General features: G+C 43.4%; 1 protein-coding gene across 1 annotated transcript in view; it reads left to right on the plus strand.

Moving 5' to 3' along the window:
- Nucleotides 1-26,273, plus strand: part of AGBL1 (AGBL carboxypeptidase 1) — a 790,601-nt gene that overhangs the window by 149,752 nt on the left and 614,576 nt on the right. The window contains 2 exon segments of the mRNA XM_082449060.1: nt 364-401; nt 21,095-21,303. Coding sequence (XP_082305186.1) covers nt 364-401; nt 21,095-21,303 — 247 coding nt within the window.

Consider the following 26,273-nt stretch of genomic DNA (forward strand, 5'->3'; position numbering starts at 1 on the left):
CCAACCCATTCTCCAGAGTCCCCAGGGTTTCCAGGTATAAATCAAGGGACTCTAAGAGTTCTGGCTGGAAGGAGCACAGCGTGAGGAAGTTGGTGGAAGGTGGGAGGCAAGATGGGGAGGGGAAGAGACTTTCAGCAGAGGAAGGGACTCTTGAGACCCATTTGCAAGACAGACACTTCACTCAGTGTGATTTCTACATTTGTGCCCCTTTAATGGTCAGCAGTAGAATCAATGGAATGCCTGCTACCTGGTTAATAATGGGGCAGTTAGGTGGCAGCAATGAGCCGGCCAGCTATGGGATCCATGGGCTGACAAAAAGACCATTGAGCATTGACTTTTCCACTTTTCTTTCTCTTTCCCCAGGGCAGCCACTGAAGTTCTGGCAGCATTGCTGAAATCCAGTAAGTGCCTCTTTTGAAACGTGGTTATTTCTTTCCCCTCTGAGTTCAGTGAAAGATGCTCTTCTGTCTCCATGGCTCATTTTCAACCTGGAAGGCAATAGAACCATTCCTGGATCTTTGGGGTGAGATGGAGGATATTAAGGCTGTTCTAACTCGGGGCTGCAAAGAGAGTTAATCTCTCTCTCTGTGGAGATGCCATTCATAATTCTGCCAAGACAATTGACTCTAACTGGAGTATGTTGTCTACTGCAGACCCGAGGAACTCTCCAGCTCCTTCTAATTGGACCAGCAGCTTTTAAGGACTGTTGGAATAAATTGCAGGTTCCAGTGGGATTGTCCTATGGAAGAAAAGTTTATGACAGTGGGTGGGAAGCATGATTCTTGCCTTTGATTCACAACTCAGCTAGTGACTATGTTCTTGGGCAGATGGGGCGTTGGAATCGCTTGGACAGTGTAGATGCTGATAACAAATTTATATTAAAATATTGGCTCTTTTCTCAGTTACTTGAGTGATTGCAAAAGAATAGCTCTGGGAGTCTGAATAATTTGAGAATTTTTTTTTTTTTTTGCCTTGTAGCTCTGGTCTAATTACATTGGGAGTCAATTTCATATGTGCAATATAGTAGAAGGCACCATGCACTTGGGAGTGAAGAAGTTTCAGCTTAATGTTTTTATGTTTTTCTCCTCCTTACCTCTTCATCTATTTTAATTTGGCACCTTGGAAACCAGCTGCTTCAATTGTGATATTTGTTTCTCTTTAGGGAGCCCGAGGCATGTGGGTAATAGGTGAACTTTAATAAAACTTACAAATAAATAAATAAAAATCAAAACACCTTCTCCCCCCAACCATATATCTCTGTCAACTCTAAGTGCAGAGAAAGAGTCACATCACATAGTGCTTCCCTTTGTAGACTGAAAAAATAATTGAAGCTTGAATTCATTTGCTTTGTTGGAACTTGATACAGTACACAAGTCTATCCACAGCTGCCTGACCTGCAGGGAGAGTGAAGGTTGTTAGAGCAGGTTGGGGGAGTGAAGAGTGAGGGGTTAGGAAGCCCTCGAGATAAGAGGGGGGGAGAAAGTGTTACCTGCGGGTTATGGGGAGAGAACAGTTCATTCTCCATACTGAACTTGACTCAGGTTTGACATCTGGGTTTTCATTATTTACCTGCTCACTCTGTCTGCTCACCTGATTATAACACCAGGTGTCTGAGGAAGCAAGGTGAGAAAGTTCTTGGATTGCAGGAAGTAAAGATACTGAGAACGGCTGGGTAAGCCAGCCGGCGAGTGCTGTGCCTTAGGAAAGTAGCTTTCTCCTGTATCCTCCCTGCACAGCTTTGGCAGTAGAGGCCTGTTTCATGGGGACAGAGCCCGGCTAGTGTTATCAAATGCAGGGGGTGGGGGTCCTGCTGCTTGCTGCTTACAAAATCAATTACATACTCACAAATGTTGGTAGAAAGGAAAGATGCCTTTAATCAGAATGCTGGCGATCTGGGGAGATGGTAGACTCAGGCTCCCCCCAGAACCGCCTCTGAAGATTCGTCCATGATACTTTTAAAGGGAAGGAGGGAAGTAATCTCAGTTAGTCATTGAGATAGGGGGTCAGAATCATCACCATCCCTCACTGCATGCAGGCTTGTAGACTTCCGGTGATCTTTCTCTAAGATGTTACCTTGTTCATGCAGTTTGGTCACACAGTCTGTTGGGGAGATTACTGACGGGGAAGCTAGGGAAGAGATCTGGTCATCTGTTAGTTACTTATTCTTCATTTCTACTTCTTTGATCCATGGAAAGAACCGATGAGTTAGGCAAGGTATTGTGTGATTAAAAGATTTGAAAGGTGTACTTGGGCCGGAGATGGTAGAGAATTGGGGTGCCTGATTTAAAAGTTAGTTAAATGGTGCAAACGAACTTATTTACAGAAGAGATATAGAGTCACAGATGTAGAAGACAAACTTATGGTAACCAGCAGCGAAAGGGTTGGGGAGGGATAAATTGGGAGATTGGTATTGACATATACACACTACTATATATAAAATAGATAACTAATAAGGACCTACTGTATAGCACAGGGAACTCTACTCAGTAACCTGTAATGGCCTATATGGGAAAAGAATCTAAAAAAGTGTGGATATATGTATATGTATAACTGACTCTCTTTGCTGTACAGCAGAAACTAACACAACATTGTAAATCAACTATATTCCAATAAAAATACAAAAAAAAAAAAGTTAGTTACAATCTAGCTTTGCTAAAGTGACAAGAAAGGGGCTCACGTCTGAGAGCAGTTTCCTGCAAAGAGCTATTTACACTAGCTGAGAAAGGCTGACTTATTTTTCTATCCATACACACACACCCCTGAAGCTCAGAGTTGAGTGTCCTGATACACCATGTGTAAAAATCTGAATGTAGTCACATGACAGTTATTAACTATTTCTGTGTGAAACATGATGCATGGGCCCAGGAGAAACCAATAGCCAGTGCGAATACTGTCTGATTCAGGCTTAGAGCATTAACTGGGTTTCCAACGTACTAGTTGTGCTTAGCAAATGGAGTGCACTGCACTAGTGGCTCAGTTTTAGAGTTTCTAACTTCTACTGTCCCTCCAGAGCTCAGCTCAGACCTCATTCCCTCTGAAAACACTTTCCCTGGCTACCAAGACCAGGCTGGTACCTGTGTTGGCTGGTACCAACACAGCATTGATTACGCTGCATTGAATTTGCTGTTGCCCATCTCTCCCAGCAGATTGCAAACTTTTGAGGGCAAGGGTCATCTTTGCTGATTGTTGTATTACTTGCATCAGCACAATAAAAAGCCTAAAATACATATTTGTGTACTAAATGTTTAAGTGAATGAATGATTTATAATATTTACATGTATAAAAAAGGCAATACCGCCCCCTACTACCCTCTACTACTGAATCCAACGACCCATGCATAGAACCAATGATATTAGTTCTAATCTCTGTTTGACTATACAAATAGACTGTCAGGGAAATGATAGCCTGCCATCCTCCACATATAAAGCATGTTTTATTGTCCCATTAGAAGGATGTATAGGGTTATTTGCTAATTCTGCTGAGCTGTCCACATAGACTTTTGTCTGAGTCTCAGGTTCATCCTAACACGAGAGAGTTGGATAAGAACTTCTCTTACGTTCTTTCTACCACTAAATACTCAGCCTTCATGTCTATCAGGGTTTCTCAACCTTAACACCCTTGCATTTTGAACTGGATAATTCTTAGTTGTTGAGGCCTGTCCTGTGCATTTTGGAATGTTTAGCGGCATCCCTGGCCTTTTCTCACCAGGTGCCATTGCCAGTTATAATGACTAAAATTTGTCTCTAGACACTGCTAATTGTCCCCTGGGATGTCAAAATTGCCTCCTTCTGAGAATCACTGATGCATATTTGACCACACATTAACTGAAGCTCATTCAGGGTTTCAAATGATCCCTCCCAAATACCTTTATTGGTATTTCATAGAAATGCTCTTCTTGCATAATTGATCTTAAATTCCCCAGCACTGGTGTCATTCCTGTGGGTTCACATGAAGTAAGAATACGATGGCAGAAAGTCTTTATGAACATGCAGAAGTTACTTGGGAGGGAGCAGGTTCTAGAGATCTATAGCATCTTAGAACAAGGACAGCAGAAATTTCCACTTCAAGTGCCAACTCCCATGTGTGGGTAGAAGGATTCTGAGATCATATTTGAGCTCAGCAGGCAAGAGGGCTGTTTTTTCTTTTTTAAATTTATTTTTTATTGAAGTATAGTTGATGTACAGTATTATACAAGTCACAGGTATACAATATAGTGATTCACAATTTTTAAAGGTTATACTCCATTTATAGTTATTATGAAATATTGGCTGTATTCCCTGTGTTTTACAATCTATCTTTGTAGATTATTTTATACCTAAAAGTTTGTACCTCTTAATCTCATACCCCTATACTGCCCCTCCCCACTTCCTTCTCCCTACTTGTAACCACTAGTTTGTTCTCTATATCTGTGAGTCTGCTTCTTTGTTGTTATATTCACTAGTTTGTTGTATTGTTTTTTTAGATTCCACATATAAGTGATAGCATACAGTATTTGTCTTTCTCTGTCTGACTTATTCATTTAGCATAATGCCCCCCCAAGTCCATACAAGTTGCTGCAAATGGCAAATTTTCATTCTTTTTTATGGCTGCATAGTATTCCACTGTATATGTATATACCACATCTTCTTTATCCATTCATCTGTTGATGGACACTTAGGTTGCTTCCATATCTTGGCAATCATAAATAATGCTGCTATGAACATTGGGATGCATGTATCTTTTTGAATTAGTGTTTTGTTTTCTTTTTGGATATACACCAGGAGTGGAATTGCTGAGTCATATGGTAGTTCTATTTTTAGCTTTTTGAGGAACTTCTGTACTGTTTTCCACAGTGGCTGCACCAGTTCCCACAAACAATGTAGGAACGTTCAAGAGTGCTGTGTTTAAATAGCAAAGTCTTTCATGGATTTGGGGAGGAGCAGTTGCCATCTTTGTTCTACCAGCCTAACCAAAGTATTGTGTGGCATGTAAGGTCTGGGTATGGATAGTACCACTGCACTTAGGCTGGGGTTGCTGTGGGGGAGATGAGTGTCATGGAATTCTCTAGTTGCCTTCAAATGCCTTCATGCATAAGTAAGACTTGACATTGAATGTCTGTCAATTTACATCCCAGATGAGATTGCGTCCACTGAACCTAAATGCAGGAAGTCAGTTTCTGTCTAAAATTCAAACCCTCACCATCTGGCACTGATATCTGGGAATATTTATGTGAACCTTTATCTCCTGAAAGCAAACTCTTTTTAGCTGGTGATTATTCTGGCCTTGATACTTATCGGTATAAAAGTTGGCCATTTTAGTATATCTCTATAATTGCGTTACAAAAGGAGAACATTCCCCAGTTAAGATAGAGCCAGAAGGACATATCTACTACCTTGGGGGCAGTAAACATGGGTGGGCTTGGTAATCTTAGGTCAACTAGGCCCTATGACGTAGTGGGTGGTGGGAGGCAATCCTCACCAGTAACAGGGAGAGCAGGGCTGAGGGATCTGGGAGCCTTGGAGCTGCCCACCATAACAACAGAAAGAAAAGGAAAGAGCACCGGGTTGCATTAGAACAATTTTGTTATTTTGTCTCAGCCCTTTCTTCCATCAAGTAGCTATTGCATGAGAAGCCAATGTAGGAAAGGTAGATGGCGGACAGAGAGACACGAACCAAAAGACAGCTCTCATCTCTTTCCTTTTCCGAGGAACAGCATGCAAAATAAGGCCTTGGAAGTCCTAGGACTCTTTTCCAATTATTTCCGAAATTTAGGATCCTAAAAATTAAAGTCATTGCTCATTCAAGGGTCCTTTTTGTATGTATGCGGGCTAGAATGGTCTAATCCAGATTCCATACTTTTATTGTATCAGTTCCCCTCTCTCTACCTACGCACGTGCAAACACTACATTTTCCTGTATTGAAAGTTTTGCCCTTTTATGCTTTATCCTGCACAAAAACATTTAGCTTTTTATTACCAAAATTTAATAAGGCTTTGATGAATAAATAATGCTTCTATTGCAGGCAATTTTTTCTCTAATAAATCAAAATAACACATGGTCCTTTGCCCCTGTCCTTTTTTTAAAAAAAATTTATTTCTTTATTGACGTATAGTTGATTTACAATGTGTTAATTTCTGGTGTACAGGAAAGTGACTCAGTTATACACATATATACATTCTTTTTTATATTCCTTTCCATTATGGTTTATCCCAGGATATTGAATATAGTTCCCTGTGTAATACAGTAGGACCTTATTGTTTATCCATCCTATATGTAATAATCTGCATCTACTAACCCCAAACTCCCAGTCCATCCTTCCCCCAATGCCCCTCCTCCTTGGTAACCACAAGTCTGTTCTCTATATCTGTGAGTCTGTTTTTGTTTCGTATTTTATTTTATTTTATTTTTAAACCAAGTTATGTCTAGTTTATTTATTTATTTTTAAAATTTTTATTGGACTATCGTTGATTTACAATGTTGTGTTAGTTTCTGCTGTACAGCAAAGTGAATCAGTTATACGTATACATATATCCACTTTTTTTTAGATTCTTTTCCCATATAGGTCATTACAGAGTATCGAGTCGAGTTCCCTGTGCTATACAGCATTTGTGTCATATTTTAGATTCCACATATAAGTGATATCATGTGGTATCTGTCTTTCTCTTTCTGACTCATTTCACTTAGTATGATAATCTCTAGGTCCATCCATGTGCCCCTGTCCCTTTTGCTATCTGCATCCACTCTGCCTTTCTCTCTTTTATCTGTGTCTCTACCTGGACTTCTGTGTCTCTTCTTCCTTTTTTTCCCCTCATCTTCTTCTCCTTTCTCATTGGCCTCTCCACCTCTCCCTCTTTCTTTCTGCTCCTTAACACCCTTTTGTGAGCATTAGGTATAAATGCAGTTTGGAGAAGTGGTGGCCTGGCAGTGGTGCTTGGAATGAGTGTGCACCGTGGGATTCTGCCTGATCTGTACTGGCTCCAGTGATGAATCTTCACGTAATGCCTTGGTAGTAACCTTGCTGCCCAGCTTTAAAGGTCACATTCTCGCAACAAGGAAAGACCTGAAGCACTTTCTGGTTCAGGCCCTATATCTTAATAAGAGGATGATAGGTCTATTTCAGACCACTCTCCAACTTCAGCATTAGCATTCAGAGAAGTCTGGGAGTTTGCATAAGTTGGGGCAATGGAGAGGGTGCTGGGAATGGGAAAGTGAGTTAATAAAGGGAGGGAGACAGGGAAGAAAGAAGGGAGGGAGAGATACAAGGGAGCTAGGGGGAAGTTTGGCAGGAAGAGGAGATGCTCTGTGGTCTTCCTCGGTAAGCTCTGCCTGGCTGGCTCACGGGGATAGCGCAGCCTGTTGCTAAGGGGGGTATAGGAAGGAGGGGACTTCTGGCTCCCAGAGTCCTGATCATGGAGAGACACCTCAAGCTCTCAGCGGTCCTCTGCTATGGCCTGGCAATTAGCAGTGTAGGGACTGGAGGACTTGGTGGCCAGATAGCTGCTCTACAGCAAAATGTCAGAGAAGGGGCCACGTTTGAAAAGCCCCAACTGAGGCTTTTGTAGGAGTTCCAGGAGCTCTGAGGAGCTCTCAGAATGGCATCAATGTTTTAGGATGGTTGGCAGTGTGATTCCTTTGAACTTCTGACATACACCAGTAGCTGCAGGGTGGCACAGACTTCACAGGGCTCACATGTACAATCTATGTTCCCATGGGGCCTGGAATCTGTCCTCCTGTCTTCCTAGGCTGCCTGGACAAGCCTGGTGCCCCAGGGTTCTGCCCACGGAGTGTTTCCCCTTCAGTTTCCAGATGGGGGCCATGGAGCCAGACCATTAGAGCTGGAAAAGACCTTCGAGGTTGCTTAGTGCAGTGGTGTTCAAACATTTTTTTTTTTTTGAGTAGAGAACTCAGAGCCCTGTCTGTCCATTTCCCAATGATTCTCCCCTAAGGTGGCCTCTGAGACACATTCACAAAAATATAGGGCTCCCTGAGAACCCAGAAAGCTACTAACCTTTTTAAAAATTGAAATATATTTGACACTTAACATTGTGTAAACGTAACACATTTACATTATAGATTACATTATAGATTACATTATAGATTTGCTACATCTATATTGCTATATTGCTATTATAGCAATAATTTATACCTCTGTCACGTCACAAAATTATCATTTCTTTTTAGTGGTTGGAATAATTAAGATCTAGTCTCTTAGTGAGTTTGATGACTACAATACAAATTGTTGTCTAGATCCCAGAAAGCTGTTGGTCTTATCCACCCCTCTCCTCATTTTCACACAGGGAAACTGAGGACCAGAGAGAGGGAGTGACCCACCCAGATCTCTGAGACTTGGAAGGATTCCTGTCCAGCTAACACTGGTTCTTTCTTTTGTCTCAGCACAAATGTCTCTGTCAAGGGTATTGACAACCCCCCATCTCTGCCCAGGGTTAGGTTTCCAATTAAACCTTTTCACTATATTTATACTAACTATAAATATGCTAACTATAACTAAGAACTAACTATACTGTAATCAATGAGTCCTATATTTTTGCATATGTGTTTGTGTGTATGCATTTTTGTGTACGTATGCACGTATTTTCCCTGCAGGGTCTACCTCCACGGGCACTGGGGTCCCTATCATAGCCTGCACACCTCACATTGAGCTGTACCCAGAGAACCTCTAACACACTAATGTTAACTAAGGAAGGATTCCAGTTTCGTGACTTAAGCCTCATACATTTGTTTTCAATATGCCTTAATGAAGAGGCCAGCCCAATTCCTATCCCCAGAAAGAATCAAACTGTGGTGTGATTGTAGACCCGACGTCCTTTCTGCCATCGTAACTTCTGGAGAAGCAAGCCCTATATTTCTGTGATGATCCAGAAATCTGCTTCAAGTAATATTGCTAGAGTTTTGCACTTGTCACACTGGGATGGACTGCTGTGATCGACTTTGTATGAATGCAGACTAGCAAACTACATCCGTCACACGGTGGGATTGAAATGACAACACAGACGTCTACCATTTATCGACTGCTTAGCGTGTCAGCCACTGTATATACCACTGCATGTACGTGCCTAGTAAGGGGGTATCATCATCACCATTTCACAGGTGTAGGAACTGAGGCCTGGAGAGGTTGGGCTACAGAGCTTACCTGCTGTAGACCCTGGGACCTGAGCTCTGTGCGTACCAAGGAGAGATGAACAAGGGTAGGTTTATTTAGCCCAAAGAAGATAAGATCAAAATCGGAAAGGAAGCTAAATAAATACTTTCTAAGTATTAGAAGGATTTTTTTGTGTGTGGTGGGAGCATCTGTCATTTAGTTTAGAAAAGAGCATCACACGGTCCATCCCATACAAGCATCTGAAGGGGACCCAGTGAGAGGTGCCCGACACCAACATGGCTGTGCGAAGGGCCAGAGTCTCTGCTGTGAGGCTGAGCATCAGGCGAGGCTGATGAATGACGGGGTGAGTGAGAGGAGAAGGGAACAGGGCCGGGAAGGATTACAGCTGCTCGTTCCCTTTCCCTGCTGGCTTTGTCAGGCCCCCCGAGTTGGGGTGGGGGGGCTGATAGTCCCTGGCCACAGACCGCAGCTCATGTACTTCCTCTTCCTGCCATGTGGTGGTGCTGTTCTTTTAGTTATCTTGGCCGCGCTAGCCCAATATTTATTTTCGGTGAGTAATTTGTTTATCAGGAGGTTATTTTAATCTAATTTTGGCCATATTTGCTATTCCACACTATCTGTGCTTCCCAGCGTTAGCAGCTTGCATGTCTTGAAGGAAATTAGCCGAAGATGGTCCCGGAGGCATTCGCTCAGCCATTATTTAAGGGAGCTGGGAGGAGGCAGGGTGAGCGGAGCCCGAGCCCGGCGCTGGAAAAGTTGCTGGAATTTGTTGCACTCCCAGTGAGGTTAGCGTGACTGAGAGGGACTTACTGAGGGTGGGGAGCATCTCGCATCTCGCGCAGCTTTTTTGAGGGCTGCCTCTGGTAGAGAGCAGAGAATCCTGCAGTTACTTTTCCCCATCTCCCCTGAACCCTTGTGATAACCTGTATCTTCCTCACCTTTGCTGCCAAGGCCAAAGGCACGACTTAAGGAAGATGCCCATCTGCCTTCCCATGGTTCACAAGCATCCCACATCGCATCTGATAATATGTTTCATGAACTGTTCTCTGCGATCCCTCAAGGAAGAGGGCAGGAAGGTGGGGAGTGGGAAGAGAATTATTGTTTATTAGAGTACCTTCAGTGAATAATGATCATAACTATTAATTACAGAGCACTGGCACTTGCCAGGCACGTTATATTCCCCTTTTACATGCAAGGACGTTGTAGTTAGGAGAGGTTAATGATTTTTTTCCCCAAGATCCCATGAATGGTAAGTGGAGAGCTGAAATTCAAACTCAGTTGTGACTGTCTTCAAAGCAGAAAATCTTCCTATTTCAAGGATGAGTCTCACCTTCCACATGGAGTCAGGAAACCTGGACTTGGCTGATGGGCATGTGACCTGACATTAGTTCTTTGTCATTGTACTTGACTTCAGTTTGGTTTTCCAAAAATGGGAGGGCTGTACAAGTTGAGTGGTTTGAGGGTGCTTCAGTAGAAGAAACTTTTTTTTCTCTTTTAAAGAAATCTTCTGAGGAGATGACACATCTTAAGCAGATAAAACGGGAGCAGAAGTGGGAGACCCCAGTGAATCAGAGCCTGGCCTTTCCCTTGTCACCTCTTCTTTCCCTGGCTCGTGATTGATGCTGAGAAACTTCCATGGAAGTTCCTCAGGGCTCGAAAGAATCAAGTTTGAAAACCTCTGAAATAAATATTCTCGTGGGACACTTTCAGAGCTCAGTAAATTGTCAGAGATTATAATTTAAAGACGGGCTGATGCATCCTTTAGTAGGCTTGGAACACGTGCTCGCTTTTACTGTGTGGTGGTCCTAAGGAAGAGCTAGTCAAGTTTGACTCAGAGAGAGATGCAAAATTGTTATCTTCATCCTTGAGCCTTAGTCAAGTAACTTTTGAGTCTCTTGGGATTAAGAGGCCTAATTAAACAATTAAACTGGACCTAATTAAATGAGAAGGGTCAGCTTCCGGTGGAAATTACAATGGTTGTTAGTATAGGCAAGATGGTGAACTACCTTCCTGAGATGGCCAGGCACCCACACGGGGTCTAACAGAACTGTGGATGGTGGTGGTGTGTTTTCCTTGCTCGACATAAACTGTTGTCTGCAAAAAACATTGTTGTAATAAGGTTGCAGCCAATCCTGGTTCTCACAACTAAGCAGGCTGCTGTGTTTTAACCAGGCTATCCTGTTTTCCGGCACTAAAGACCTGGTTCTACCTCTAGGGCTTTCCCTCTGGCCTGATTATCTACCTGCCTGTAGGTTTGGGCCATGATGTTGCTTTGACAACAGTGTGAATGTGTTCAAGGAAGCTCAGGCTCATGTGTGAAGGTAGTGTGTGTTTGCTAAAAGCTCAAACCTCTTACTCTCTAGAAGGTTGATCCCCACACACTTACGTACTTTGTTTTCATTCTGGGGAATCAGGAGTTAACATCCAGGATTGCTGAGCTCTAAATGTTCTGGATTTCAGAATTTGTGTCACCCTGGCATAATGAATGACTGGCTATGGATTGACAAAGGTAAGGTATCACAAAGATTTAAAGAGATAGACAAAAAGCTAAACATCTCAGAGCTCTGAAAAGTGTACAGTAGCTTCCTTATCCCATTCAGGATTGACTGGACAATTATTTGTTTATGTCAGGGTGTAAGTCAGATGCTTCCTACAGACTTCTAATAATAGCAGTTTACGGAGCACTTTTTCATATATTACCTCATTTAATGTTCACCGTAGTCCTGCAAGACAGGTAAATATTTAACTCTTCTAGAGCAGCAGTTCTCAACGTGAGTGATTTTGTCCCAAGGGAACATTTAACAAGGTCTGGAGACATTTGTGGGTGCCACATCTGCAGGGGGTGTGGGTGCTCCTGGCATCAGGTGGGTAGAGGGCAGGATGCTGCTAAACATCCTACAGTGCACAGGGCAGCTGCCCCCGACCCGACGACATAATATTCGGCCTCAGATGTCAGTAGTGCCAGGCTGGGAAACTGTTCTACAGAGAAAACACTGAGGTTCAGAGAGGTCGGCTGACATGCCCAAGATTGCATGATGTGTACTTGGCACAATGGGACTGAAATCCATACCTACATTTCACTACCAGAGGGTTTCAAATCTTTTATTTTTATTTTAAAGGAATAAATTTTAGGTATTAAATTTTAAATGAAAACCTTGGCAGAGCCATTGCATGTAAACAGCTGATGGTGGAGCTGCTCTGGTGGCAGCAGGGGTCAGAGACCCCGCTCAGCCTCTTCCTTAGCACCTCCCCCTAATCCCAGGGACACACAGACTGCCTGGCAACTGCCACGCCCATACAAGGAGACCCAGAGAACATTAGGCCCCTGTTGGCATCCACAGATGTTCTGGATTTCCCTGGGCTGTTACATTTTTCTGAGTAGAGGATGACAGCATCTGAGTGCCCATTTTAGTAAAATGTGTTGGGCAGTGGAGGGGAGTGGGAGGCGTGGGGGCCAAGTAGGAGGCTGCTGCGGGCACATTCCAGGCGGTAGGGAAGGGGACTGAAGGACCACGGGTGAAAGGAGTGGAGTTAAAACGAGGAAGCGCAAGGCTCACGCTTGCTTCGGGACTTTTCAGTGCTGTGCTACTGTATGACATCAGGCCAAAGGGCAGCAGGCCAGGAGCACAGAGGCTAAGCTCTTTACCTTGCTCTGCGCATGCTCAAGGCCTGGAGGCATAATGCAGTGTGAACCAGTTTGCACATGATGTTTGCACCACCGTGCAGATTTGTTTTCCTGTAGTTCACATTGCTTGTCTGTACTCTGGCCAGAAGCAGGCAACGCCACTGACAGACAGGTGTCTCCCTCATCCATTGACAGAGAAAGGCAGGTGGGGAAGTGCTCTGTTTCTCTCCTTCCAGGTATAAATCCTGGCTTTCTTCTTTAAGTGTTGCCTTCTGATGAGTAGACAGTGGAAATGGCAAAATGAAACTAGGAGAAAGGTTATCTACAATGACCCAGAAGGGATTGGGGCTCCTCTCAGGGCTTAGCAGGTGCTTCTTTCCCTACCAAGAATGTAAACTCAAAAGAAAACTCTGGATGGATAGGAAAACTCCTGGGAAATTTTAAGTCCAGGCAAAGATGATCATTCCTAAGGGCTTTCTTGCAGAGATGTCAAAAACAAATAACAAAAAGGAGAGTGAGAAAATCTGACAGACCTCCCCCCCCCCACCTGATTTTGCACAACCCCGCTGTGATGAATGTCAAATCGGTGGGGGTCCCGCATTCTGATCTCTGCCCTACTGCTCTCCCCTCACTTTCTTCACCTGGCTTTAGCTTCCAGACTTTTTGTTATTTGCACTCACCAAATTTGGGCTTTTCTACTTGCTCTGCTCTCCAGATTTCTAGAATTTTCTGTCCCCGGATCGCTGCAGCCTGATTCTTTCCTACATTCTGGTTTCAGTGCTAATGCCCCCTCCTCAAAGAGTTGCCCCAGCCACCCAATCTAAAGTAGCTGCCCCACCAGTCCCTCTAGAATCATTATTTGATTTTCACTGTAGGACTCGTCATTGTCTGACGTTACCTAATTTGTGTGTGTGTGTGTGTGTGTGCACCTATTTGGATCTGAGAGTCTCCCCAGCTCCCCCATGGGAATGCAATCCCCTAAGAGTAGAGACTTTGTGCATCTCATTTACTGCTCTAATATCCCCAGTGCCTACAATACTGCCTGGCACATACTAGCACGTAGTAGTTGTTAAGTGTGTTTGTTGAATGAGTGAATGGTGGTTCCTGGAGTTTAGGGGGTATGAGTATGGTTTTAGCTGATAATTCACTGCATACCTAGCCACAGCAAGATCTGGCTTTCAGGACAAACTGTCTTTGCTTATTCCCATACGCTGAGCAAACCTCTCAAGCAATCATTTCTTGCTGGGAACAAGCTCTTTTTAGAGAATTTTCAAACTAAATATTGAAAAATTAATCCTACTTCCTCAAATCTAGGATGTCATTGACTATAAGATGCTTCAATTTTTATGTGCCATGAAAAGCAAAAAAATCCTGCCAGTTGTCATTGAAACACCATCATTGGTAAGAAGCATCCTAATTCTGGAAATGCTAAAATGTGAAAAAATATATACCTTAGAATTATTGATAAAGTACAAGGTGAGATTGATTCATCATATGGAATGCAGGGAAGCGGCAGGGGGTTCTGGTCTGGAGTATGTCCCCATTTGTTAGTGGTCCCTTCCGCTGTAGCATTGCAGCCTAACACCCTGGACATGGTACTCTCCAAGGATGAGAGGAAGAGCTGGGTGTGTGGAGGAAGAGGCAGATCTGGCTTCTGAGGCTTTCTCAAGAGTGGAGAAATTTCTATGGCTTGGGAATGTATCTGTGGGAAGGTATTAGAAGCAGCTGGTGATTAAAAAATAACCCAACCAACAGTAGGCGAGTCTAGATTTAAAACAATGCTATGAAGGATGGTTTCTCACCCTTCTTAGCCACTCTTTCTGAAGCTTAGGGAAAGCATCTTTAATTTTGAAAAGGCAGTCAATGGGAAAACAAGATTTGCTTGAAACCCAAATTTACTTTAGAGCCAAGTTTACTGAAAAGTATCTATTTTACAAAGAGAAAAAAATACCTGCAAGCTAATTCAGTATCATTATTCTTATTTGAGCTAATGATAATGGAGTGTAATTTCCATTACTGCTGACGTTAGGATTAGTTATGTTTCGGTACATACATCGCAGCTTGTCCTTTGTGAGGAGCATCGAAGCAGCTGCCGAGGAGGCTGAGAGTGGACCCCTGCTCAGGAGTCCTGCGCTCACGTACCGGGCCTGACTTATGGGCTGGCCTCAGGGGTCCCTGCCGGGCGTCAGGAGGGCTCCTGAACATCTCCTCCAGGGCGCCGAAGCACCATCGGCTGTTAATTTGGCTCTTTAAACCTTCTTGAGTCTCCTATTAAAAATCAACTTGCACCACAATTCGGGGGCCTGGGAGGGAGCGGAGAAGACGGAGGAGGGCGATTGGCCGGAGGGACCGTGCCAGGTTAGATCTGGCTGAAAGCCACGCCCCTCAAGCACCTCAGCTGTTCCGCGGACTTGATCTCCTTCAGCCTTTCAGAAACCCTCCTCAAGAAGCTGGTTCTCCTGGTAACCCTTAGAGATCTTTATCCGAATGCAAAACAGTGTAGTCTGTACAGACCAGCACTGGGGATAATGATGTGGGATGTCAGCTTTGGAGGCAGATGGGGGATTCCATTTGAATTCTCCACGTGTCATTTATAAGCTCTCAGGACTTGAATAAGTTATTTAACTTCTCTCAGCTTCTGTGTCTTCATCTGTAAGAGGAGGCAAATAATGCTTATCTTCAAGCATTTCCATGAGATAAATGAGATGATCATGTAAAATGATTAGCCCAATGCTAAGCACATAGGAAACATTCAGTAAATAAATACTCAGTAATTGTAACTGGTGTTACAGTGGCAAAACAGGCAGCTTATTGTTCATGTAATATGATTTAGAAGTCTTGGTAAAAGCCTGCTTTGTCCAGAAACATCTTCTAAATTGACTCCCTGAAAAGAGCACTGTTGCAGAGGCCAGTGGATTGTTTGCTGTAGTTAAGGTCACCATTATCTTGGGTGGTAGTAATGTCTCCAAAGGGGGATTTCTAGGGTGGGATATTATACCGTGCGAGTGCTGTGGCTCCAGATGGGTATTTGCATGTGGAGTCCTGATGAAGATCAGGCAGTGTTTGTGATATAATTGCTCAGTTGGGGGATCCAGTGAGGAGAGGGTTTGGAGGCAAACCTTGGGGAGGAGTGTATGATAAGCCCAGCTGAGTGGTCTTCTCTTATGAGAAGGGGGGCCACAGTCCTGAAAAGGGCTAGCTGAATTGTCAATAGTTCATATGAATGAATTTTCATGAAGTTCCTGAAACAGAAGGAAATAAATCTGTTTAATAAAACTATTTCATCTTCCTGGGCAAGAATTTCCTGGGATAGTAATGTCCTACTATGCTATGTGGCTGAAGATGATTTCTGTTCTTAAGAATGATGGGAGCCTCGAATCCTTGTATTTATTCTTACTCATGTATGTGCTTATCAAAAGCAAGGGTGAGTTATTAAACACTTAACCATTATCAATCAAGAGGATCTTACAGCACTACCCAGTCTTCTAAAAAAGCTTTAGTGTAATGGGACCCAACTCGGGTAAAGTTGGTCAGAGAGGGGAACTAAAAAGTTCTACATTATGGACATTGTCTGTAAGGGCTCCTGGGATAACGTGGGGGAATGGTCCTCAGTATGTATGTTTGGGGTGTCTAAGGACAGATAGGCAGCTATGTAAAATGTGTGAGCATTTGGGGTGAGAAGTCGATTACATTACATGGGGATTGAAGGACTGTGGTTATAAATTTTACTTATTTTGAAACTTTTCCTTGGGCTATTCTCACTAGTGAAGTGAATCTGAAGTTTGAATGTCATCCTTATGAGGAAGGGATTATCATTTATTGAGCACATACTTGATGCCAGGTGCTATGCTATGCATTCATTCTTTATAATGGACTTGTAAGGGTGATGCTGTAATTATCTCTCTTTTATCTTGCTTTAATATTTGCAGATGATGGAAATGTAGTCCAGAATGGCTTAGTAACTTAAACAAGGTTACACAGCTGATAAATGATGGAGCCAAAATGCAGATCAACAACTATGTGATCCTGGTGCTCCTATTCTTGCGTGAGTCTGTCCAAAGGAATCTGTTCATGTCCTGAGCATTTGGCAGTTTGTTGTCCAAAATTACAGAGGGGGAGTTGGAATAGTAAATAGATGATGCTTGTCATGTTGATGATGGCAATTATAATAGGCAACAGGTATTGAGTGCTTATTACGTTCCAGGCATCGAGCTATCTACTTTATATATATTATCTCATTTAATTTTCTCAACAGTTCCACAAGGAAGGGATTGTTATCAGGTTTTCTTTGTTTGTTTTTTTTTAGATAAAGACTTAGTGATGAGAGCTGTGAAGTAACATGCTCAAGGTCACACAGCTAGAAAGCAGTGGAGGTCACAGCCATGTGCAAGGACTTCAGAAAGAAAGCTGACAGCTGAAGGGTCTGCCCAGCAAGGCAGTGAAGGGTACACGAGGATAGTGAAGATGAGTTTGGAGGTCTGCACTAATTTGTATGTCTCATTCCTAGAGCTGAGGTTGTGAAAGCATCCAGCTCATTCCTCTGCTGCAGGTTCCCACTTTTCCTCCACTTTAAGTAATCTCTTTACTCTAAAAGGGGTGATGAAATTCTCACATATGGGAAACAAAGAGGAGTCATGGAAGTTTCCTCTGGTTTTGCCCGGTAAAAGTGGCAGAGTGTTGGGTTGCTTGCAGGTATTATAATCTGGGTCACCAAGCACTTCTCCACCAACCTGTCATGGGGCTGGAAATTCCCCATGAGAAATCCAGTGTTTGAGTCTTGAAGGTGTCTGGGCTTTCCTGTTAAAAGACAAACATCTTTATAGAGATGGTCATGCTCTCAAATACCTTCAGGGGCAAGGTAGGTAATTCACTTTCGAAAGGGATGGGGTAAGGTGAATTGGTTGCTATGGCAACCCGGGGACTGCTTGTCCTGCCCACAAGCATTTACAACATGGCCTGGCCTATAGACTATGGACTTCCTGTCAAAGGGTAACCTGTCTTTTTTCTTCTTGATTGTCAAAGTTCATTGCAGAGGATGTGGAGAATAAAAACTACAGAAAAGTCTAAGTCTAGTCTAAAAAAATCCAAAGCAAATCGAATCGTCAATATTTTCCTCCCTCATAAGTACTATTGATATCTTGGCATATTCCCTTCCTTTTTTTATTCTTTCTTCCTGAATGTAAAAATCTGCTGCATCAGTGGGGTCTGCACTAAAGAAAACATTCGAACCTCTGTGAAGAAATACCTGGGGTAAAAATAAGGAGAGCGTGAGATCATATTTTAGACTGAGAATTAGCTACAAATAAGACTTCAGGAGGATAAAATCTGGAAAGGTAGGTAGAAAGAGTAAAACTTAAGAGGATAAATTGGAGGCGAGGACAGGATGCAGATTTGCCACAGGAAAACTGGCCAAATAAGAACTTCAGCAGGAGGCTGCCAGGGAAGGGCTGATGGAGACAAGGGGGCATGGAGAGCACCTTTGGATGGGGTAGGGGGTGGAGGTGCGCTGTTAAATTAAAGATCCTCAGAAGTTCTCTCTGTCCATTCCACCCCATCCTCCAACCAGTTTAACATAAACCAATCTGTTTCGGAAGCTAAAAAAAAAAATTAAGGAACAGGAACTCTTTTTCCAAGGAAATCTTAGGAAGAAGCCATTTACATAAACAGACTAAAGTACAGCTGGTCTGGGGAGCTTCTCTGGCCTCCCAACCCTGAGCTCACCCAAAGGAATGTATGAAACCCCACATCTTCTCCTTCCTATTTGGCTTCCTATTTGGCTTCCTTCTTCCTTTCCCTGGGAGAAGCACTATCCTCCCCTCAAATCTTCTCAAACTCCTGCAAGTTGCTGATCCCAGTGACCCTCATTTCATTCTTCGGTTCCTCTCTACATTTGTTCAGCTTGACGGATCTCTTGTCGGGTTTCAGGTGTGTATTGACTTTTGCAAAACTCCCAAGCCGTTCACGGAGAAAGATTGACTGATTTGGGGTTGGGGGAGGAGGTGTAGCTATTTTCGATGTTAGTAAACATGACAGCTTGTTGAAGTTTAACAGGAAATCGTGAATAAAATCATTGGGATCTGATAAGGGATTTTTCTCTCAGACAATTACAGACTTTTTTCTCATTATCTCCCTCCCCCTCCCCCAAAAGTGGGAGATGAAAGTCATGAGGATAACACATTATTAGTCTCATACCTTTAACATAGATAAGAGACCAAAGTTCTTAACCTCCCGCTGCCCACGCGGCCTCCATGCACTGTTTTTGCCATTCTGTCTTCTTTTCAGCAGGCGATAATTTCCTTTAATACCTCCTACCTAATCCTCAATTTTCTTTTAAACATCAGATATTGGATAGGCTGGAACCTCATTTAGGCAGTAAAGAAGTTCAGTGCTTTGTGGCTGGGACCAGCTGAGGAGAGAAATATTTTTGATACAAAAGAATAATTCATTAAAGGAGGTAATGAAGGTGATTTAGACCTTCCACAAACACATCATGGAGTGAATAAAGCTCATGGCTCTCAATTTAGGGTCATGGCTGAATGAAATGTTGTAAAAAGTGAAAAAAAAAAATAAAACCAACTGCACAAATGGGTCAAAAATCTCAGTGGGGCTCAGTCAAGCCTGACAATTTAGAATTTGACAAACAAGTAGAAGAAAAGGAGAATTCCATTAATATTATGAGAAAACCCTTCTGGAATAAAGCACTGAATTTCCATGTTATTGTTTTACTCATGTGCAGTTACATGGTCTTAGGAAAAAATCTGACTTGGAGCTGAAATTTTGCTTATCCAATTACAGCTCAGGGGATCTCTCTCTCACATGCTCGGCCAGAAGCATAGATTGTCTTATAAACCAGCATGAACAGTATGGATAATGGAGAAATGCAGTCGTGAGAGGGCAGAGCTGCAAGATGTGGGCGTTTGTTCCTGAGAGTCAGCCCGTTAGAGTTCTTCAGAGTACTTAGTCCACAGGGGTAGAGAAGACCAGGATCCAGAGAGTATCTCCCCATCTACTGGGTAGACCTGAACTGGTACACATCTGTCCTCCAACGCTGTAGGCGGAGGAGTTTAACATGAAAAGTGGTGTATGTGGACTGTTGAGAGAGGTAACTTGGACCATTCTTCCCCCTTTCTTTCTTCATAATGGAAAAATGAAGAAATCATCCACCCATCAGAGGGGTCTCGTGGGAGGTCTCACGCAGGGTCATTCAACTAACAAAGGGTAGTCATGGTGTGGAAGAGGGGAAGGGAACTGTAAGAGCATGTTATTACAGCTCCCTGTCAGATGTAAGGAAGCCCTGTCCTCACATCCCTGCTGGGTGGACTTCCAACCTCTTTCTGGATATTTTTGGTGCCACGTCTCATTACCACATAGAGACCAGCTCCTTGTTGGGTAGCCTTGACTCAGAGGAGTTCCTTTCCTGGACGGAGCCAACCCCTTGATGATATGGCTTCCTTTCTCTTTAGGGAAAACACCCAATGCATCTGTTACACCTGACAGCCTTCCTGACATTATGCCTGTCACTCGGGGTCCGCTCCTTCCCAACCTAAGCCTTATAGTTGGCTCAACCCAAATGACAATATCCCAAGTCTACTGAGGCTTAGGAAAGAGGAATGGAAATCCGCTGGATTCCCCCCACCTCCTTTCTTCTCTCTCCCCACACACTATTATCCTTTTTCTGAACTATTTGAGAATATTATAGACATTCACAATTATGAATTTCGTAAAAACAAGAATATTCACTTACATAAACATATAATAGTTTATCAAAATCTAACAATAAACATTTATACAATACTATGGATTAATCTAAACACTTTATTCATATTTTACCCATTGCGTCACTAATGCCTTATGTAGCAAAAGAAAAAAAATTGTTTTCTGGTCCAGGATCTAAATTATAAATATATATCATACTGGCGTGCCATGTCTTTTTAGTCTCTGTTAGCTCAATTCCTGTTGTTGTTGGTTTGTTTTTTTTTTTTTTTTTTTGCTTTTCATGACCTTGACATTTTTGAAAAGTATAGATTGGATATTTTGCAACATGTCCCTCATTTTGGGTTTGCTGATTTTCCTCGTAGTAACATTTAGGTTATGCATTTTGGGGCAGGAAAATCATAGAAGCGATGCTGAAATGATGCTAAAGTGGTGCTTAAGTGATGCTAAAGTGATGGTGTGTCTTTCTCAGGGCATCTTATCGGCTGATGTTGACTTTGGTCACTTGATTAAGGTGATATCTGCCTGTTTTCTCCACTGCAAAGTTATTATCATTCCCTTTATGATGAATTAGTATCTTGTGGGAGGTACACTGGGACGTCCTCAGGCAGGTATGGCCAGCCTGTGATTGACATTGTCTTTTCCCATTGGTTTCAGAGTCTAACAGCCGCAGGGCAGTGAACAGAGGCTATGTCACCATCTTGCTCAGGCTGCATCAGGACTGGCACAGCCATGACACGACCAATTCCTACGTGCTGATCCGCAGGGCGCTTCTGCTTTGCCTCAGGCATATTGCCAACCTCCGGTCTGGCAGGGAGGCCTTCCTGGCAGCTCAGGGCATGGAGATCCTTTTCAGCACCACACAGGTAATCAGCATGGGGATTATCTCTGCAGTTGGATGACATCTGGATGATTCCTGAAGGCCGTCATTTAGGACTCACCTTCACTAAAGCTGGGAAACCTCAATAAGTTTCTTGCTTCCTGCTCTGGGCAGATGTTCTGGACTCAAATCCTCATTCCTTCCCTCACTCATGTACTGACTGACTCATTTATTCAATACATATTAGTTGGGTACACACTGGGTGGTGCAGTGATTAAGAGTGTTGATTTTAAAGCTAGAGAACCTGGCTTTAGATCCCAGCCCTAGCACCTATAGCTGTGCAACTTTAGAGAAGTCACCCACCTTCTCTGGGACTCAAGTTTCTTCTTCTTAAAAAAAATGGAAATGATAAAATCTAGGTTTTTGCGTGGCCTGAATAAGTTAACATAGACATGTCTTTGTTAGCAGGGTTCTTGCCATGACTTAACTGCTTTATGAGTGTGAGTGTGTATTGGAATAATAATTAGTTATTGGGACCTAGTGGTGAATATGATAGACGAGACCCCTGATCTTTTGGGGCAAGCATTCCACCAGAGAGTTGGACACTAAGGAAGCAAAGAATTCAATCTGGAAGATGATTTCATATTGCTCTGTGAAATCAACAGAGCAAGGGCACAGGTCTACAGTGACTTTTACATATGCAGGGAGAAGGTCTTCTCTTAGAGAGGTCAAGTCTTCTCTGAGCAGGTGACACCTAAGCTGAGACCTGAATTATTGAAGGAGTCTGTCATGCCAAGTTTAACAGGAAGAACATCCCAGGCAAAGGGAGTAGCACCTATAAGGGCTTTCACTTACCTGCATCCCAGTGGAATAAGTGTCTAGGGTTTCCTGGATTTCAACCAAATAATAAATTCCTTAATTTCACTTGATTAGGGCTAATTTACACACCATCATGAGAGGCTACCTATACGTTCTCCATGGATGATGTGAGTATCTCCCAAATACCCATCATCTGCTCACCAACCCTCTCCTGGAGCCAAGGCAGCCGTGTTTCACACACATCATGTTCCTTGCTGTCTTCGTATTAGTCAGTCTCTGCACTACTTTCATTGGTCTCGTTGCTTCTCTCTGGACACCGTCCAATTTCTCTGTACCTGAGTACATCTGAGGTAATGAAGCGGTCAACGAGAGTGCCATTTTCCAACCACGGCATCTGTAGACTCTAACCATTTTTTAAAAAAAGCTTGCTTCCCCTCTAAACAATAACATAATACTGCACTGCAAACCAATATCTAATTTTCTGTCTGCTATTGCCTCTGGGTTTCTCTCCATCATTACAGCTTTCAGAGCTTCTCAGTCATGAAATAGCTACATTTTCCATTCTATTCCTCTGGATGAGGAAGTGCTTTGAATTTTTCCAAGCTTCACCATACTTTGAGAGCCTGTGACCCCCAAATCTCTAATCTCTCCCAGCCTTCGTGTAACTCCCCCGCCCCTTTAGCTGATGCCTAGAATTCCCCAACTCTGGCTCGTGTGCTTTAGCCAGCTCCTCTGCCCCCTGCCCTCTGCATTATTGACTGTTTCTCTGATCTGCGTTTAAAAAAAAAAAAAAAAACAATTAAAAGAGCAATAAAGGGAAAAGATGGTGATCCCAGAGGTCCAGGTCTATGACAAGAAGGGAGTGGAGAAAATACCAAGTGAAGCACAGGCATGAAAGGGGCTGTGAGCCCAGAAGCAGGCTTTTAGAAGCAGTTCCTCAGCAGGACAATAAAGACCTCAACTGCTCAATTAAGCAAATTTACAATGAGCTCCCGGCCTCCGATTACTGTTGGGAATGGAAACAGGATGTGAGCAGAGGCAGAATCTGCACTTGGTGGCCAGGTTTCTCCTGCCTGAAACGCTTCCCAGCACCTGGGCTGAGTGCTCTGAGCACAGATGCCCTTGCAGCTGTGCTGGAGTTAGAGCTGCCCATCCGTTCTCTCCCCTCTCCTGCCAGAGAAGATGCGTGAGTCACAGGATGGCCAACTGGGGAACCTTGGATCTAGGGATGTCATTTCAGTAACTATTGCAAATTATGCTGCTTCTACTGCGGCGGCTGCAGCTGATGGAGATGACAATGAAAATGAAGGAGAAGAGGAAGAAGAAGAAAATAAAGGAGGAAGAGGAAGAGGGAATGAGATTTGTCTTGAATGCTTACTATGGCTTAGGGCTGGCATAGCAGTTTATGCAGACTTTCTGATTTCAACATTTGAAAGGATTTGAAACTGATGGTCTTACTCAACAGTCCATATTTCTGTCCACTGGACCAGAGGTTCTCTAAGTTAACTGTGATCAAAGCCACCTACATGGCTACGAGGGCCCCATCCTCAGGGTTTCTGATTGAGTAGGTCTGGGATGGTCCTGAGAAGTTGTGTTTCTAACAAATTCCTAAGTGATGTTGATACTGCTGGTCTGGGTTGCACTTTGAAAACCACTGTCCTTTACTATTTTTAATCGGTGCTTGTGGTGTAATTGCAAGCCTACTGGGAATGAGAGTGACTGAGAAAGAACTGTTTTTGAGTCCTTCCCACAGACTTTTCCCATCCTATTGTTCTTTGCCTTCCTGCTGAGGCCACTGCTTGCCATGATTCTCTCTCAATAACCCCACCTCTTTGTTTCCTGGGTCCCACAGCCTTGCACAGATCCTCTGAGCATCCTTCAAACGTTCAGAGGATCAGATTGTCCATAATGCAGTGAGGCTGCTGCGTAACGTAACGGGATCTTGTTGGAGCTTTGTATGAGGAAGGAGAAAGAAGGCCGACAATTTAGATGTAATGTTAAAAACAAACCCCTGCAAGGATGCCCTGAAACAGTTTGAGATCGTTATCAATTTGGAGAAAGGGGTAATTGCAGATGGAACAAACTTGTATGAAATAATCAGGTAAAGGGGCCACTCTCTGGAGCTAGAACAGCTTCAGAGACCTAAAACATTGCTAAGATTGGTGGTTTTCAAACTTGATGGTGTGTCACAATCTCTTAGAGGGCTTGCTAATACACAGATAGCTGGACTCCACTCCTAGGGTTTCTACTCATTAGATCTGAGTAGATCTGATTCTACATTTCTAACAAGTACTCAGTTGATGTTAATGCTGCTGGTCTGGGACCCTCACTTTGAGAACCACTAGAATAAACTCTGGTAGCCTTTGAAAAAGTTGCAGCTACTGTCATATGCTCAGAAAGCATGGCAGGCCAGGTCTTGATTCATCAGGACCCTTTTTGTCCACAGGACTGATTACCCCAGCATTGTGGATCTACAGAAGGAAGGGCTGAATCCTAAAGGGAATGTCACCCACTTGGGATCAGGAGCTCGATACTCTGGAGGTCAGGGTAATTGGAGATCATTTACTGTTTATTCAGTCAATGTTTCCTGAGCTTCCGCTTTGTGAAAGGTATTGGGGTTAGATAGGGAGTTCAAAGAGGAAGGTGATTAGAGTTCCCATCCTCCTCAGGACACCTACGGTCCTACAGGGGAAATCAGGATCACTGCAGTATAGGCAGCAAGTGGGATGCCAGAGTGGAACTGGCAAAGCCATGCAGAGGAAGGAGAGCTCTGGGTGGTCTTGGCTGACCAGAGAAGGCTTCGAGAAGGAAGTCATTGACATTTGAGTCAAGGCAGAACAGCTTGGAAAACTTGGTTTGTGCACAGAAGTGCAAGGAGTTAGCCAGGAGGTACAGACTGGAGAGGGAAGCAGTGTACAAGTAGTGGAACCACTAACACATTCTGGAGAGTCAGGCAAGAGGGAAAGACCTGGACAAGAATGAACCAGAAGGTCCCAAACCAAAGGTGTTTCCATCTAAGACAGTCCTAAATTGAAGCTACACCACATCTGTTCTGGACCTTAGAATTTGCCTGTCTATGTTCAAAGAGTTTCTGGAGAGAGAGGAAGGAGAGGGGCCACTCTAAGGCTGGCGTGGAAGAGCGACCTTCAGAGCTGAAACCTGAATGATGAGAAAGAACCAGTGATGTGAAAGTCTGATGTGAGGGCTCCAGGGAGAGGGTAAAAAAGGCAAATGTGAAGGCCCTCAGGTGGTGGGGTCGGGGGTGGGGCAGAAGCATGGGCAGGAAAAGTGGGGGGAAATGAGGTGAAGCTAGAGACATAGGCGGGACCAGAGTGTCTAGAGCATCCTGAACCATGATAAGGAATTTGGGTTTTATTCCATCAGATTTTAAGCAGGTACAAAGAAGGGGGAAGACAGATTTGGAGAGTTTGGGAAGACCGGATCATGTAGAGTTTTCTAGACCATGAAAAGGAATTCAGATTTTATGTTTTTTTTTAGGTTTGAAGCAGGGGAGACAATATGATTTATGCTTTTTATTTTTCATTAAAAATTTAAAAAATTTAATAGTGGCAAAATCCATATAACATAAAATTGACCATCTTAGCCATTTTTCAGTGTACATTTCAGTAGTAAATAGCTTCACGCTCTTGTATAACTAATCTCCAAAACTCTTCATCCTGAAAAACTGAAACTCTACACCCATTCAAACTGATTTATGCTTTTCAAGGATCATTCTGGCTGCCCTTTGGAGAGGAGAGTCTCCAAGGGCACAAGAGAAGGAGGGAGAGGCTGGAGGGCCAGGGGAGGAGTCAGACTGGGGGAGCCGAGGCAGGAGATCCTATCCTGATGGCTTTGGCTCGTGAGAAGCAGAGCTTAAACCCAGGACTCCTGTTTCTTCCTCAGGCTCCGCTTCCACTAGAATGCCTCATTTTGTTATTGTGAGGATTATTGCTAAGACTCTGCCCTGAATTAGCAGTGGTCTCCTAAGGTCTTCTTTTCAGATTCTTATACAGTTTTATGACCCTAATGATTCCTCCTGGCATCCTACTAGCTAAAGCTTACAGAATGCTTGCTATTAGGCACTCACCTTACCTGTAACTCATTTAATTCAGACACAACCTTATGAGAGAGGTTCTGGTATGATTTCCTCTTTACGGATAAGGAAGCGGCAGCACAGAGAGGTGCAGTAACTTGCCA

This window comes from Balaenoptera physalus, assembly GCF_965194825.1.
Source record: "Balaenoptera physalus genome assembly, chromosome: 2".
NCBI lineage: Eukaryota > Metazoa > Chordata > Mammalia > Artiodactyla > Balaenopteridae > Balaenoptera > Balaenoptera physalus.